A 14313-nucleotide genomic window follows, 5' to 3' on the forward strand; every position below is an offset into this window, starting at 1 on the left:
CAAAGTAAAATTCTTTCATGTTGTGAACAAAAAAATTACATCAAGCTTCCTTTGTAGTAATTCTTCCAAGTCTGTAAAGATTTTTGTCAAACTGGATTTTGTTAATCAATGGCAAATGTGAATCTTTGTTCAGTACAATTCCTTTAGGTGCTTTTCCTGTCTGTCTTTATTTAAGAACTATCTTAAGGAGCTTAGCTACTTAAAGCTAGCAGCTTTTCCTCCAGAGTACATTCAGATGTATATTATTTTCCCCTAAGTACTGTGTACTTATTGTTCTGTTGAGTCAGCCAAGAGTCCTCAGAGGATGCAGCTATGGAGGCAACAACCTCCCCTCTTGCTGTCCAGTTCCCTGGCCCAGCCCTTTACCAGAAGAAAACAAATCCTCCTGTCACCAGTGACTTACAGCTGAAATATCAGGAACCATAGAGTGGTTGGGTATTCATTTCACAAACTGCCGTGCATTCTTCAGTCTGTATTTCCACAGCCAGCAGTGTTTAATCAGAGTTTTTGCCTTTCCCTTCTCAGATGGGTGGGATGGAGGCTGTCATCACTGGCCTGGCAGATGATTTCCACCTTCTGAAGCAGCACAGAAAGCTCTTCACCTTTGGTGTTTCTTTTGGCACTTTCCTACTTGCTCTTTTTTGCATTACCAATGTAAGTACAACAAAAGTTTCCATCAAAATGTTACCTAAAATATGTCATTAACCTTGTTAGATGAAATATGGATAGGTCCAGATTACTATATTTTATTATAAGTTTTAGTTCTTAACTTCTGTTCAGAGCATCACTTTTAATCTAACATATATGAAGCTTATCTGGTTTTGCTATCAGCCAAGCCTATAAGTCTTTGTCCCAAAAAACTGTCTGTGGTACTGCTGGGTTTATTTAGTTCTGTGCGCTCTCTTTTGCATTTGTTTGGGGGTTTTTTTGTTTGGTTTGGTGTTGGATTTTTTAGTCCCATTAAATGGAATTGTGTAGAGAGCTTATTTCTCTGTGAGGAACTAAGAAGTTCAAGTGAACAGACCTGGCTGTTCTCTTCTTAAAGAAAGCAAAAGACACTCATTTCTTATGGAAGGAGTGTAGAGCAATGACCTCCTCTCCCCACCTCGTTTCTTCATGTTCCTTCATGTACCTAGATCTTGACATCTTTTACTGTTAACACCACATAAAGCACAAAGAAAAATACAAGTTACTAAACATTCAGGATAAGTTATCATTACCATCAGACTGAATGTTTTGCCTCATCTGGCTTTTTATAACTAATTAAGGAATTAAATTAATGTGTTCTAGGCAGGAGAGAATTCTTTTTTCTTTTTTTTTTACCATAAAAAAGACAGAGAGAGGCCTGTTAACAAAGATGGCAAAACTCTCAGAATACAACTGAAACTTTAAGAAACCATCATGAAAGCAGATGTGCTGAACCTCTCTCCATCCCTAGAAATGGTTTCCACATCTATTATTAAGATTACTGAAATGGCATAAGTTTAAAAAAAACAAAGTTCTTTTTACATTAAAATAGCCCAATATTTTTGCTCCAGTTTCCTCAAACTGAGAAATATTTGAGACTCTAAAATGTTTGAAATCTCTCTCCTTTTAATACCATACTATTTCTATTGATACCTAATCACTAAATCACTCCTGTTTATTCAAAGTTGCAGCTGCAATGAAATTTCCTAAAGTACAATATCAGAAGAAATTCAGTGTTAAGAACCAGAACAGATGCTAGTGGGTGCAATTTCACTGCCTCCAAGTGAGCTAAAGCTATTCAAGATAATGACCTAAATCTAGCTTTTAAATAATGGCACCTGTTTAGGCTGAAGTTCAACCCTCCAGCTGGAATTCACAAACTGTCCAGAATAGTGCAAATGTATTGGTTCATGCAACTAAAGAACATTTCTGATGTGCAAAAAATAAAAAGGAAAACCCTTGTGAGAACATCACATGAGTCTGTTTGCTTTTGCCCCCTGAATTTTTAAGGCTTTATTTTCAAAATAAAGCTGTTTCTGAAACAAGTATTTTTCTTACAAGATCTTATTAGTAATTCACTTTAAGATTGATTGCAAACGCATTCATTTGGAGCAGGTGTAGAGCAAAAACAAGAGGTCAAACTCAAATGTCATTGAAGAAGCAACATTTTCTAACACAACAACCAAACTTCATTCCATTTCCAGACAAGTCCCCACAGAATTAAAAACCTACATGAGGCCTGAGTACTGCTCTCCCTATTTTTGTAAATATGCACAGCTGTTCCAGAAAAAAAATTAAAAAAAATAAAAGGCAACTGATTACAAAGACTAAAATCACCTACAGATTTAAATAATACAAGTGCTATTTATACCATTGGTTGTAAAAACACAAAATAATTCCTTTTTCCCTCCCTTTCTGAACAGGCATAAATCTGATTAAGTTTGGTTGTAAAAAGATATTTTAACAAAAATCAACTGCAACCATTTCAGTTATTTATGTGTGACAACTCCTGACACACTTTATCCAGGTTCATTTTGATACAAATCTACATCTCATGGTTTTCCATTCCTCTGTAGCTAAAACTCAGTAAAATGAGTAGTAATTTACACATGTACACACAAACACAGCAAATAGTGAAATTGCAGCTAACAAAAAAAAAAAAACTCAAACAATACTTCAGTAAATGCATTTCCAGCTCTCAGTCATGAACCACTGAAGAACAAAATTTGCTGCTGTGAAGGAAGACAGGGTTTGCTGTCTCCACTGAGCAAAGGTTGGCAAATACCACAGCCCAGAGACTGAACAGGGCACAGCACTTCTTGCTGTGCTGGTGACAGAATTAACATCCTCTCCTGCCTCAGGAGGAGCAGGGGGTGACAGATGCAGGCAGTCAGGGCAAAGGGAAACCAGACCAACACTGCAGACTCACTGGCCTGCAGAGCAAATGGCCTTGGGAACAAAGTGACTGATAATGACCTATGGAAACTCTTGGAGTGCTCCATTCCTGCCATTAATTAGGAAGTTCTTCATTAACTGCTGCAGACAGGCCCTGCCCTACAAACTGCTGCTCATTTCCCCAAACCTCCACTGAACAGGAGTGCCAAGAGAACTCATTCATCTAAGCTGAGGTTTCTGTTTCCCAGTGAGGGGAGGACCATAGGTGAAAAAAAGCCTGTTTAGAAGAGTTGCAAGTCGATTCCACTATTTTGTCTGCAACTATAAGCCTGTGTCTGATCCATACTGAAATACCTGGGTTAAGATATGGATCCATCAGATCCATACTAAAATACTTGGGTTAAGATAATGCCTCAAGTAAAGCAGACTTCTGTTAAGTGGACACTAAACTCTGAGACGATTCTATTTGTAACTTCATGTCCTTGCATCTTTTAACTCCCCATTGCAGGGTGGAATTTATGTGCTCACACTTCTGGACACATTTGCAGCTGGGACTTCAATATTGTTTGCTGTCCTAATGGAGGCAATTGGAGTTTCCTGGTTTTATGGTAAGCTCCTCCTTCTGCATGTGCAAAAGCTTGTCTGAAATGCCAAGTGCTTATGATGGGCTTACACATCATTTTCAGGGAAAACAGCATAGCCTTGTACACATAAAACATGACAAGTCAGGTTTCATAGAGTGATTTTCTCCTGATTTATGAGCAGAGACAGGAATGCAGACATTCAGTGGGCCAAGCTTTGAGACCTGCATAAAGCCAAAATAAACAGCCTTGTGAAAGGGACTGTGATGGGATGGACAAGTTATTCCTTTTGCCAGTATTTTATGACTCTTAGTATTGCTGATGACTTGCAGTAGCAGATTTAGACTTGGTACTTTGAAAACAAGTAGATTAGCCTAAATACAGGCTCACCTTTTTTCACTTTTCATTAGTCCCCCAGGGCCAATCTCAAGGACTCTCCACACAACACAAATAAAGGTGGTGTTTACAGAGTTATAATTCCTACATCCATCGCTTTTGTTGGTGACAATATTCTACTTCATTGTAAAACACTAGCAGTTTATTTCATAGAATCGTATAAAATACCCAATACACTAGATACCAGAAAATATATTTCTAGTATTTGATACTAACTTAGACCACAAAAAGGGAGTAGTGATTTACTTTATCCCAAGTATGTCAAGTTTTAGGAGTATTTATTTGATCTCTGACATAAGACTGGAATCACTCTATGCCAATCAGAGTGCAGTGATGTGCTATAGCCACCTAAAAAATATGACCTCTTCTTTTCCTTCCTCATCTCCTCTTTATTCTCATGCTTTAGTTCCTGGCAGATCACAACCCTTTTCACTATTACCAGGTTTCAATATCACAGCAGCCTGCAAATCTTCTTCCCTTTAAGTCTGTATTGAATGAGTTGCCCTGATTCCCTACAGGATTGTTCTTCCTCTGAAAGGACTCTTCATTTCTATTCAGACATAGTGTTTATAGCTAATGTAGGATTCAGAGGGTTCTTAGACATTTTGATTCTTATTGCTATTTACCTCACTCCGTCACTTATTTATCCATCCATTCTGCCTAACCATGTTCTTCTAACCTAACAAACTTCATCTTGCAGTTAAAGAACTGTTGGAGAGTGAGTGGAGTGAAAGAATGGCATTCATGCATAAAGCTGTTCAATCTATTAAAGGAATAATTTCTAGTTTTAATGCACTAATTCTGTCCCCCAACATCAGCATGGAGCAAGCAGCACATAAGCCGTTGTCTCTCAAAATAATGGAGGCACTTTATTTCACAGACTTTAATCCCAGTAAAAGAGCTGAATGTGGATGAGTGACCACAGCTTAGCTTGGAAGTTGAGGCTTCTTCAGTTTTTAGGGGAAAGTTACTTTCTGGTACTATAAAAACAGGATTTACTGCACTTTACAGTAGCTAAGCTTTGTAGGTGGTTCATAAACAAGGGCAAAGTTAGTAAAATTTTATTTTACACCCTCTATCCTTATAATTTTTTTCCTTTCTTCCTGCCGCTTCCCCATAATTGGGAAAACATCTATTCATTTTTCCTGAGTAGCTGACAGATGTTTCTACTGACACAGCATGACCTGTTGCTTTATAAAGAACTTATTACAGCCCCAGGTGCTATTTAAACTTATTAAATCTGGCATGATCTTGTCTGCCTCCTTTTTCTGATAGACCCCTCTTGCCTTAATGACCCAGCTGAATATTAAGCCAGCCTAAAGGCAAGCATTGACATTTTGGCACAGACTAAAAACATGGAAATTTTGTTCAAATTATATCTGTGACCATTTACTGTGAAGTTTCTTCTTGCAAAGGCCAACTGTGTATGTAAGAGAAGGGAGAGCTAGTTTGCTTTACTGTGCAGATGTTCCTTAGTTATGACTGCTCTGTTGTTACCAGTTTTTCCTCATGTGCATCCCTGATATCATCTTTCTAGTGAATATTCTATTTCTGGGTATTTAACAGCTCCTGATAATAAATTTTAAGTATCTCTGAAACCAAGCCCTACAGGTACTGTTATCTGTAGCTATGGCTGTGTTCTGCTTAAAGGTTGATTCTTAGGAAATTATTTGAAGACATGCAGTACTGAAAAAGCAAATTGTGGAAAAGGGCAGTCTGAGACCATGGCCCAGTCATCTCCCATTTTCAGCAGAAATTGAGCACCAAGCACTGTCTGAGCTCCAAGTGCATCTGTCTGGAAACATTTGAATAAAATTCTGATATACCTTTGTCTTTGACCTTCTCCACAATGATAAATTTCAGTCAGTGTTCATAGCAGTTAAAATTCAGTCACTTTAAAGTTCACAGAAAGCACTGCAAATAGAATCAGATTAAGTTTAAAGAGCATTTGCAGATCCTTCTTGGCTATTTCTCTTCACCTGGACATAATATTGAGGGCTGGAAATTGTTTTGAGACATTTACACTCAAATGTCCACACCCTGAAAATATTTTGCATCCTATTATGTACAATGGACTAATTCAAGCAGTCCCAATTATTTACATTAAATAAATTAGATAAATTGTGCTGAACTTATCTACAAAGAGAAATAATCTCTGGAAAACTATACATGCTCTCTAATAAACAAATATCCATAGAAAAAAACCTGCATTTCTACTGTTTACCTAATGGGTTCATGATTATAAGTAAACTTTCTGAACACATTGGGCAAAATAAATTATAAACAAATAGTCTGACATGACAGAATGCACAGACCCACTGTCTCTAAGGCATTAAGTCAGATATTGTTCTCTTTTTACAGAAGGCAGAGAAGGATACTTTATTCCCCATTTTATATCAGTGTTAATCATCCCATTCTAATGTGGTGCAGTTTTGTACTTATTTACAATAAACAGAAGAATTGCCTGAGTTTTCTGGAAAAGTCATAAATATGAAATTACATTTGTAATAAAGACCATTCTGTGATGTTCAATGAAACACTGAAAAGTAAGTATGTCTTAAGTGGAACAAAGAAATCTCCTTTGATAAATTAAGAATCTTATGAATTTACCTCATTATCCGCAAGCAGTGTGAGTAAGGGTTTACATTTTCCTGCAGTGTACTCATAATAACAGAGGAATTAGGTTACAGTAATCCATAACTATTTTAAAAATTGTATACTATTTACTACTTAAATTCTAAATATTTTTGAAATGCCTCTTTTCAGTGGTAATGCTGCTCTCTGCAACAAGCCTTAAGTGCTCACAGGCATTTAAGTCAGACACAGTGATGTCAAAGACACACCCAGGCAATCAAAGGAGATTAATGTTGTTGTTTCTTATGCCTTCTGATTTGGAAGTCATTCATGTCTGGTTTCTGAAAAAGATACTTCGGGTATGCCAGCATCTCATCAGTTAAACTGAAGTCAGTCTCATGCTTGCATCTGCTCACATCCATTCTAGGAGTGGACAGGTTCAGTGAAGACATCCAACAAATGATGGGCTTCAAACCAGGCCTCTACTGGAGACTGTGCTGGAAGTTTGTTAGTCCTGCTTTTTTATTGGTAAGTGTTAATAATTATTCCATCATGAAAAGAATACCAGTGCATTGCTACTCAGGATACACAAATAGTTACCAAGAGCAAGATACCTATTGCTGTGCCAGACACTGTTGGGATGAAGAGGAGACAGTCCAATTTATTTATTTTTTCTCCTTGAAATTATATGCCGGGAATATTTTCTATACTACATTTCAGTTGTGGAAGAGAAGCTGTTGTGGTCTTCTTCTGTTCTTTCATTTTAGCATGATTTTAAGAAGGCAGCTTTTCTTAGGGAACACTTTGGCAGTGTCCTCCTTGTCCCTGCAGCACCTCTGCATTAAACACAAACCATTCCCTTGGGAGAATAAGTTAGCTAGGGATAAGAGATTGTGTTAGCAAAAATGTATTTTTGATTGAAGGATACCAGGATACCCAATTTGTGAAATGACACCTTAAAAAATTATACAACTACGCCTGTAATTAGCTGTGTGAAACACTGAAGAATTGTCTAAAATACACCTTGTAAGCTGCCTGTTGGAAAAAACAAGTGTTCCATTACATCAGGGAAAAAAATCCCAAAGTGTGAATTTGGTTGCTTTGTGTAAAGGTTAAATTCAGTACTAACCTCGAGTTTTATATTGGAATCACTTCTGTGCATATTTGTAAATCAAAAGGTCAGGATAATAATACAGAAATTTTACCATTTTATGATTTTAGAAGACAATTATTTGCATTAAAGCTTTGCAATCTTAAAACATTACTGGTATGGCAAATATGCACTGGGTAAGCTTTTAGAACAAGTCCACATTTTTTTAAATATAAAAGCTATGACCCCAATTCATCCATAAGCACATACCAAGCCTTAATTATCCTTTTAAACACAGTTCTATAAAGGAACTTTTATGGAACTGTATTCTGCAGCACTTCAAGCAGAATGGGAAAATGCTGGAGCAAGCATCCTTTGATTTTGCAGACAAGGAGACAGTTGAAAATTTACATTTTATCATGAATGTTATAACAATCTAGCTAAAGGTAGAGAGCCCACCAGTTTAACCTTCAGGTAGTTTAAGATGTCTTGGTGAAAGAGCCTCAATGCCTTCCAAGAAAAGCCAGAAAACATAAGGGTCAGAATAAACCTGTAGATAACATCTCTCAGCCATCACCACGCACATTTCTTTTTTTTCCATCTGGAAGTTCTTGAAGCTCTTTCTCCATATTATCTGCGGCTATGAACAAAATCCCAAGAAAAATCACAAAACAGAATTAGTATTTTTCTAACTAGATTCTGCACTATGATCTCCCTTTCACCTACACTATCCTGGTGTCGTCTTTGAAACCCTAAGCTCAAAATATTTTAATTGGAATTGAAATATAGAGCAGAACATTCAGCCCCAAAGAACCAAATCAAGGATATCTGCATGTTATAGAACCCACATGGATTTCACAGGACAGAAATAGGGTGGTGTACCACTCTTTCCTTCTTGCATCTAGCACTGGATGGACAGAGAAGCATAATAAAAAAAAGGCAACCAGGCCATAAGGCTGCTCTACCTTTCCTCAGTACATATATCATGCTGAAAAATGGGTACAAAGCTCTTAAAGGAAGTCTAATATTTCTGGGAAACAAAGAAAGTAAAAAACAATAGATCCTGCAGTTTTTTCTTCACTACAGAATCACTCATCTACATCTGAAATACTCATTTAAATGAGGCAGTAGTGGACAGTCACCTCATCTTCCCATCAAAATTTCAAATCTGCATCCACAGTAGTTGAAACGAACTGTTAATACTAATAAACATCAAGAACTTCAACAGTTTAAGCAGTAAGAGGCACAAAGTAAACAGGCTGAAGGTAAATCATAAAGCTGGTTTGAAATAAACTTTAGGGTGGCTGCCTAATAGAAGACCTGGAATCACTTCCAGTAAGGCGCTTAATCTTAAAACTGTGGTTCATTTTATACTTTCTTCTCCAGTTTGTGGTGATAGTCAGCATCATAAATTTCAAGCCCCTGACCTATGATGACTACACCTTCCCTCTGTGGGCAAACCGCATTGGCTGGGGCATAGCCTTGTCCTCCATGATCCTCGTGCCTGCCTACATCATCTACAAATTCATGAACGTGCGTGGGACCTTTAAAGAAGTGAGTGCAACACTAATCAAATGTCATGAAATGTTGCTGGGAAATGAAATGGCTGGGTCTAAGTTGGCAGTTTATTTCTCTCCCAAAACTTATTACTTATGAGTGACCTTTTGAATCCATCTGTCAGGTGGATCAGTGGTTTGAGGTAGGATTACTGCATGCTGTTTGAGTCTCTAGACAGAAATTAGCTTTCCAGACAGCGCCACAATAATTGTGGAAAATTATTTTTATGAATGCAATTGATCCAGTTAATGAGATTAGATTTTTGTTTATCAACAAAGAATGGACAAATTATGCTATCTTCACATTCAGCTATGAGGTCTGGTCTTCAAGCTGTTTTGTACGTTTCTTTATTTATCAGTTCAAAATGGCATATGATTAAGGCTCACTAGCCAGATCATTTTTACCATCATATTAACTTTACCTTCACTGTCTATATACCCTCACTATTATCTGTAATCTTAAAACATCTAACAGTGCTCAGAAGGCTCCTCACCATTATCCAGCACCAGGTTTTTTCCCCATCACATCATGATTTTATAACCTTGTATAGACCCACTGACTTACACTAAAGCTCTACTGCTCTCCTTTCCTACAGCTACACTTACACAATGGTGTAGCAAGATTTTGATGCTCTTAGGCAAATCACTGAACCAACAACACACAGAATTAAGCAGAAAACAGGATCTCAACCTTTACCTGCAAAATAGATAGGGCACATCCCCTCACACTGACCTAGCAAACCCAAAAGAACAAAGGTCCTGTTTCTGAAACATTACATTCACTTCAGGTAGTGTTCACCTCAGAAAGGTGCCCCAAAGATGGAATTCCTCAGTTGCCTTGTTTTCATCAGCTCTAATACCTCAATGTTGTGCACAATTTCTAGATCTCATTTCCAGCAATTCTATAAGCCCTTTGTTTTGTTCTATCCTAGGGAGGGCTACAAACACATTTTTCTAGGAGGATTTAGGTCTCAAAGAATAATTTATACTGGCCCATAGAGGCTTTTGCCCTCTTGCTCAAGTTTTGACAGGGGGATGCAGAAGCCTTTAGCCAAAATCACATTCTCTCATTCACATGTACTGTTAGTGAGTTCTGGTTTGTCTGTCAGTGCTCCTTCAAGGAGCAGCTCCCCACTTTGCCCACAAGCACTACGGCAAAAGGATAACACATGACATCCAAGCCACTAGCTCCAATGTGATGTCCCAAACTGAGGCTCTTTAAGGGATAGGGAAAGACATGAACCTAATCTAATGGGAACTCCTTAAGTTGGTTGAAAGTTCCAAATAAACCAAAATCTATGTGTGATTTCAAAGGGCTCAGCACAGGGTAGACAAGGGGGATGAGCTGGGAAATCCCAGTCCCTCCTTCCTCCCTCACCCTGGGACTGGTCAAACCTCTTACAGCACTAACAGAAAAGCATGAATTTAGGGGAACAAAGGCCTGTGATACCAACTTGTTCCTGATATTCTTTTCTATATGCACTCACTAAATAGTTGGACTTAGTATTTGCATAAACTTTCTACTGTTGCTTCTTATATTAAAGGCTAACACCCAAGGGCTTATAACAGGCTTATTCTCTCAGTGACTGAGCAAAGGCACATGATGCAGTGATATTAAAGATTTAAGTTACCATTTTAAATAAAGTTCATGCTACTTCCCCACTATAGATTGGGGATTACATAAATAATCCTGTTCATATGGCTGACTTTTTCCTCTTCTTCCTGCCTGGTTTAGAGACTGGCTTACTGCATCACACCTGAAAATGAGCACCAACTCGTGGCCCAAGGAAATGTCAGGCAGTTTAAGGTTAGTACACCTTTCACATGCTTCTTTCTCCTGATTCCAACCCTTTCCTGTCTTTAGCAGCAACTACAGCTTTGCACAAATCTTCCCATGCTGGATGCCTTAGCAGGTCTGTAGCTCTTTATTTCTCTCAGCATGACAAGACACAGGAGGCTCAGTACCACATGCATCAACCCTTTTGGAAAGCTTTTGGGACCTTCCTTCTTTGCCTAAGGAGACCCCTCAATTTTACACATCACCTGAATCTGGCATTTTAAGGCTGTGTTCAAATACAGTGAAATGTCACCAACAAACAAAGGTATTTCCAAACTGTCACGTGCATTTGAAGAGGTCATGGCCTGTCGCTCAGTTACTGCACAGCAAGCTGAAATCACATTTCTGAAACAGCAATTATGTCCCACAAAACATAATAAACAGTAAAAAATATCCATTGTCAGAGCTTACCTATGTCATAAAATGATGCACCAGGTTACATGGAATTGGCTTTCCCCACAGGACTAGAGTTGATTGAAAACACTGCTGGAGACTTCATAAGCCATGAAAAATATGCTATAGGCTTCCAAATACTGCTTTCCTTTTAGCAAATAAAATGAGCTTATTGCAATAAACTCCTTTATGTAAAAGATTAAAAGGATGCAAATGTGAAGCCTGTTACACTCATCAGCATTCATGCTGGACCACTTTCTCTCTTCAAAGTTGAAAGCAACTAGAATTATGCACACCTCCACAAAATGTGACCCAGATTTTATAGTGGTGGTTTGTATGTTGATACTGAAAAAATAAATCTGGCTTTTGCTTATTCTGAAAGATATTGTTTGAAGTAAATTTTGACTTTTAAAGGAAATAATCTGTGTAGATTTATGGGACACAGAATGAAAGCACAAATAGGCTTCCTGTTTCATGACCACAATTTATTTGATGTGGCCAAGAATATAAAATAGCACAACACCTCTTCCTGCCTTCTCTTTCTTCTGTTTCTGCCCTCAGTTGTCAGATGATTTACTGTTCCTGCTGTTACTCAATGTTTCCAGGGGCACATGTTCCTGTGTGAAAGGGCTATAAACAGCCACGCCACAGTGCTGGTCTTCTGAACACAAATCTATGACCAAATGGTGGCAAATTAATTTCACATAAATTAGTAAAGGCTGCCCTCAGAAGTAAACCACCAAGGTTACCTCAAACCATGCTAAATATGAGAGCATTTTAATTTGCTGCCATCTTCAATGAACAGGCAGGAATGGCTTTGTTAGTGCTAAAGCAGATTAAGTGATTTACTCACAATGTTTAGGGTTGTAAATAAAACACTGCCTACTGTAACCAAACAAATACAAATATTCTATTCTCATATACGTCTGGCAGTTCTGAACTTTAAAACTTAATCAAGATGTGACTAAGCAGCCTTGACATTCAGCGCATTTCTCACTGGGGACTGCATAGAAACTTAGTTACAGAGTGGAAATCTATCCATTATTTTGAAACTTCTTTGTAACCCTAGATTTGTCAAAAAATGTCTCAGTCAGCATCATCATTCGAATCAATGATGTAATTTAACAACCACTTCTGTTTCCTTACAGCTCCAACACTGGCTAACAATATGACAACCAACAGACCAAGGAAAAAGCCTACTTTCAACTAAACTGAGATTACAGAAAAGTCAAGTTCAAAGCTCCCTCACTTATGCTTGGACCAGGCTGGCCCAGAGCTTATCTACTGACTCTGTGAGGGAAGACATCTGCTCTCTGTTGTCAATGCCTCCCTTCTATTACTTGGCTTCAAATGATCTTTAAAGACTCCATTTAAGTTTTCTTGCATCCTTTGGTGCCATAAGATCCCTACATGACCAAAACTTGTGAGTTTTGCTATAGGCAGAAGTGGAGGAGGGGGGAGCAGAGGAAAAGAACAATCAGCATAAGTTAAGTGCTTTTTTATTGTGAAGAAGTGAATTAAACTTTTCTGACAATAATAACTACTTCAGATAATTTAAAGGAACAACACCTAAGCAGTCTAGATCTAAGGAAAGAGAACACCTCAGTTATGACAAAAAGAGCAATTTTAACAATGTCCTCATGTCACTAGCTTTCTTGCCATACTGTCCTTTGGGATGTGAGTTTGCATCCTTCTGAAAGTGCTTCATTTTCAGTGGTTTGTTATTTGTTCCTTCTCTTGGTGAGGAACACTGTCTTTGCTGTACACGTCCATGCCATTTTTTGACCAGTTTGATTGCACTGAAGCTAAAGAGCAGCAGGAAGAGAATTCCTGTCACAATTACTAGTGCAGAACACAGCTTAATATCAGTGTACTTCATGAAAGAAATATTCCCTTATATCAACAATTGGAATGGCTTTATCATATGATCCACATTCTGCAGACTTTTCCAGCTGAGCATGGAAGTTACATCCAAAGAGACAGACTTTCATCTTTTTGCTGTATTTTGTTCCAAATAAAGAATGTAAAATACATGAAGGATAATTTAAAATTATAGAATTACCAAGTGGCACAAAAACACCAATCTGGTTTTATTCCCCTGCTGTGAAAATATTATAACTTAACCAGGATTTACCCACCAAGACATAGTAAGATTTTTAACTACTTTAAAAGTATGTTTAGCTCTCTAAACCTATTCCAGCTCTGTTCTCTAGTAGTATTATGCAAAGTAGAAGACACAGAACAAACTCTGCATTTGGGTGCTGTTCTTATTCTGTGGTCACTTGTCACTGTAGTACCTTTCAAGTGATCACTACATTCAGTAGCTTTGAGTTAGTTCTTGTGATTATTTATCACTGGGTCTACATTAATTTGCAGAGGCAGTAGCTTCTCTGCTGGATCCAACCCAGAGTTACCTCTGGACATTACCTCTGATTTTTTTTTGTCTCTATACATTCAGTTGAGCTTGTCTTTTAAATGTATGTAGTGCTTCCTCTTTTTAAAAAAAAAAGACTTTTAAATACATGGGCTTTTTTTATTTATAAAACATTTTTTGTTGAGTTGTTTTCTGATTCAAAATAGCCAAGTTCTAAAGTGCCAAGTGCTTTTGGGCTTTTTCCATTTAACATTGATTTCTGTTCAAAATAATGAAAGGGAAATTTCTCTCCTTATTCATTCTCTTCCTCCAACATATTCAATACTTCAGAATGAATCAAGTGTTGTTCTTCTCTTGAAGAGTCTCTGTGACAAACAGTTGTATTTAAATAGGGATTTAAACCCAAAGAATACTTTCTTCTAATTATAAAGGAAGTCTTATTTTCTGGCCCAGCTGATGGCCAATAGCTGCTTTAACCCTGTTATTAAATATATTTCAATAACAAAGGAATTCCAAATGTCACAGTTCTAATGCTGTAATTACACAAGAGGCTAAATAGTGAAAATATGTTGAAGGCTTCAAAAAAGTAATCCCACCAACTTCTCAGTTAATCTCATTTTTATTGTTTGCCAAACTTCATGAGAATCCAT

General features: G+C 37.6%; 1 protein-coding gene across 1 annotated transcript in view; it reads left to right on the forward strand.

Annotated features, from left to right (window-relative positions):
- SLC6A2 (solute carrier family 6 member 2) overlaps window positions 1-13702 on the forward strand; it is a 55125-nt gene extending 41423 nt beyond the window's left edge. Inside the window, exons 9-14 of the mRNA XM_063167796.1 lie at window positions 526-654; window positions 3371-3470; window positions 6841-6941; window positions 8890-9057; window positions 10795-10866; window positions 12438-13702. Coding sequence (XP_063023866.1) covers window positions 526-654; window positions 3371-3470; window positions 6841-6941; window positions 8890-9057; window positions 10795-10866; window positions 12438-12461 — 594 coding nt within the window. The 3' untranslated portion in view covers window positions 12462-13702. The remainder of the gene's footprint in view (window positions 1-525; window positions 655-3370; window positions 3471-6840; window positions 6942-8889; window positions 9058-10794; window positions 10867-12437) is intronic.
- Window positions 13703-14313: the final 611 nt, after the last annotated feature.

The sequence above is a fragment of the Melospiza melodia genome, chromosome 13 (genome assembly GCF_035770615.1).
Source record: "Melospiza melodia melodia isolate bMelMel2 chromosome 13, bMelMel2.pri, whole genome shotgun sequence".
Lineage (NCBI taxonomy): Eukaryota > Metazoa > Chordata > Aves > Passeriformes > Passerellidae > Melospiza > Melospiza melodia.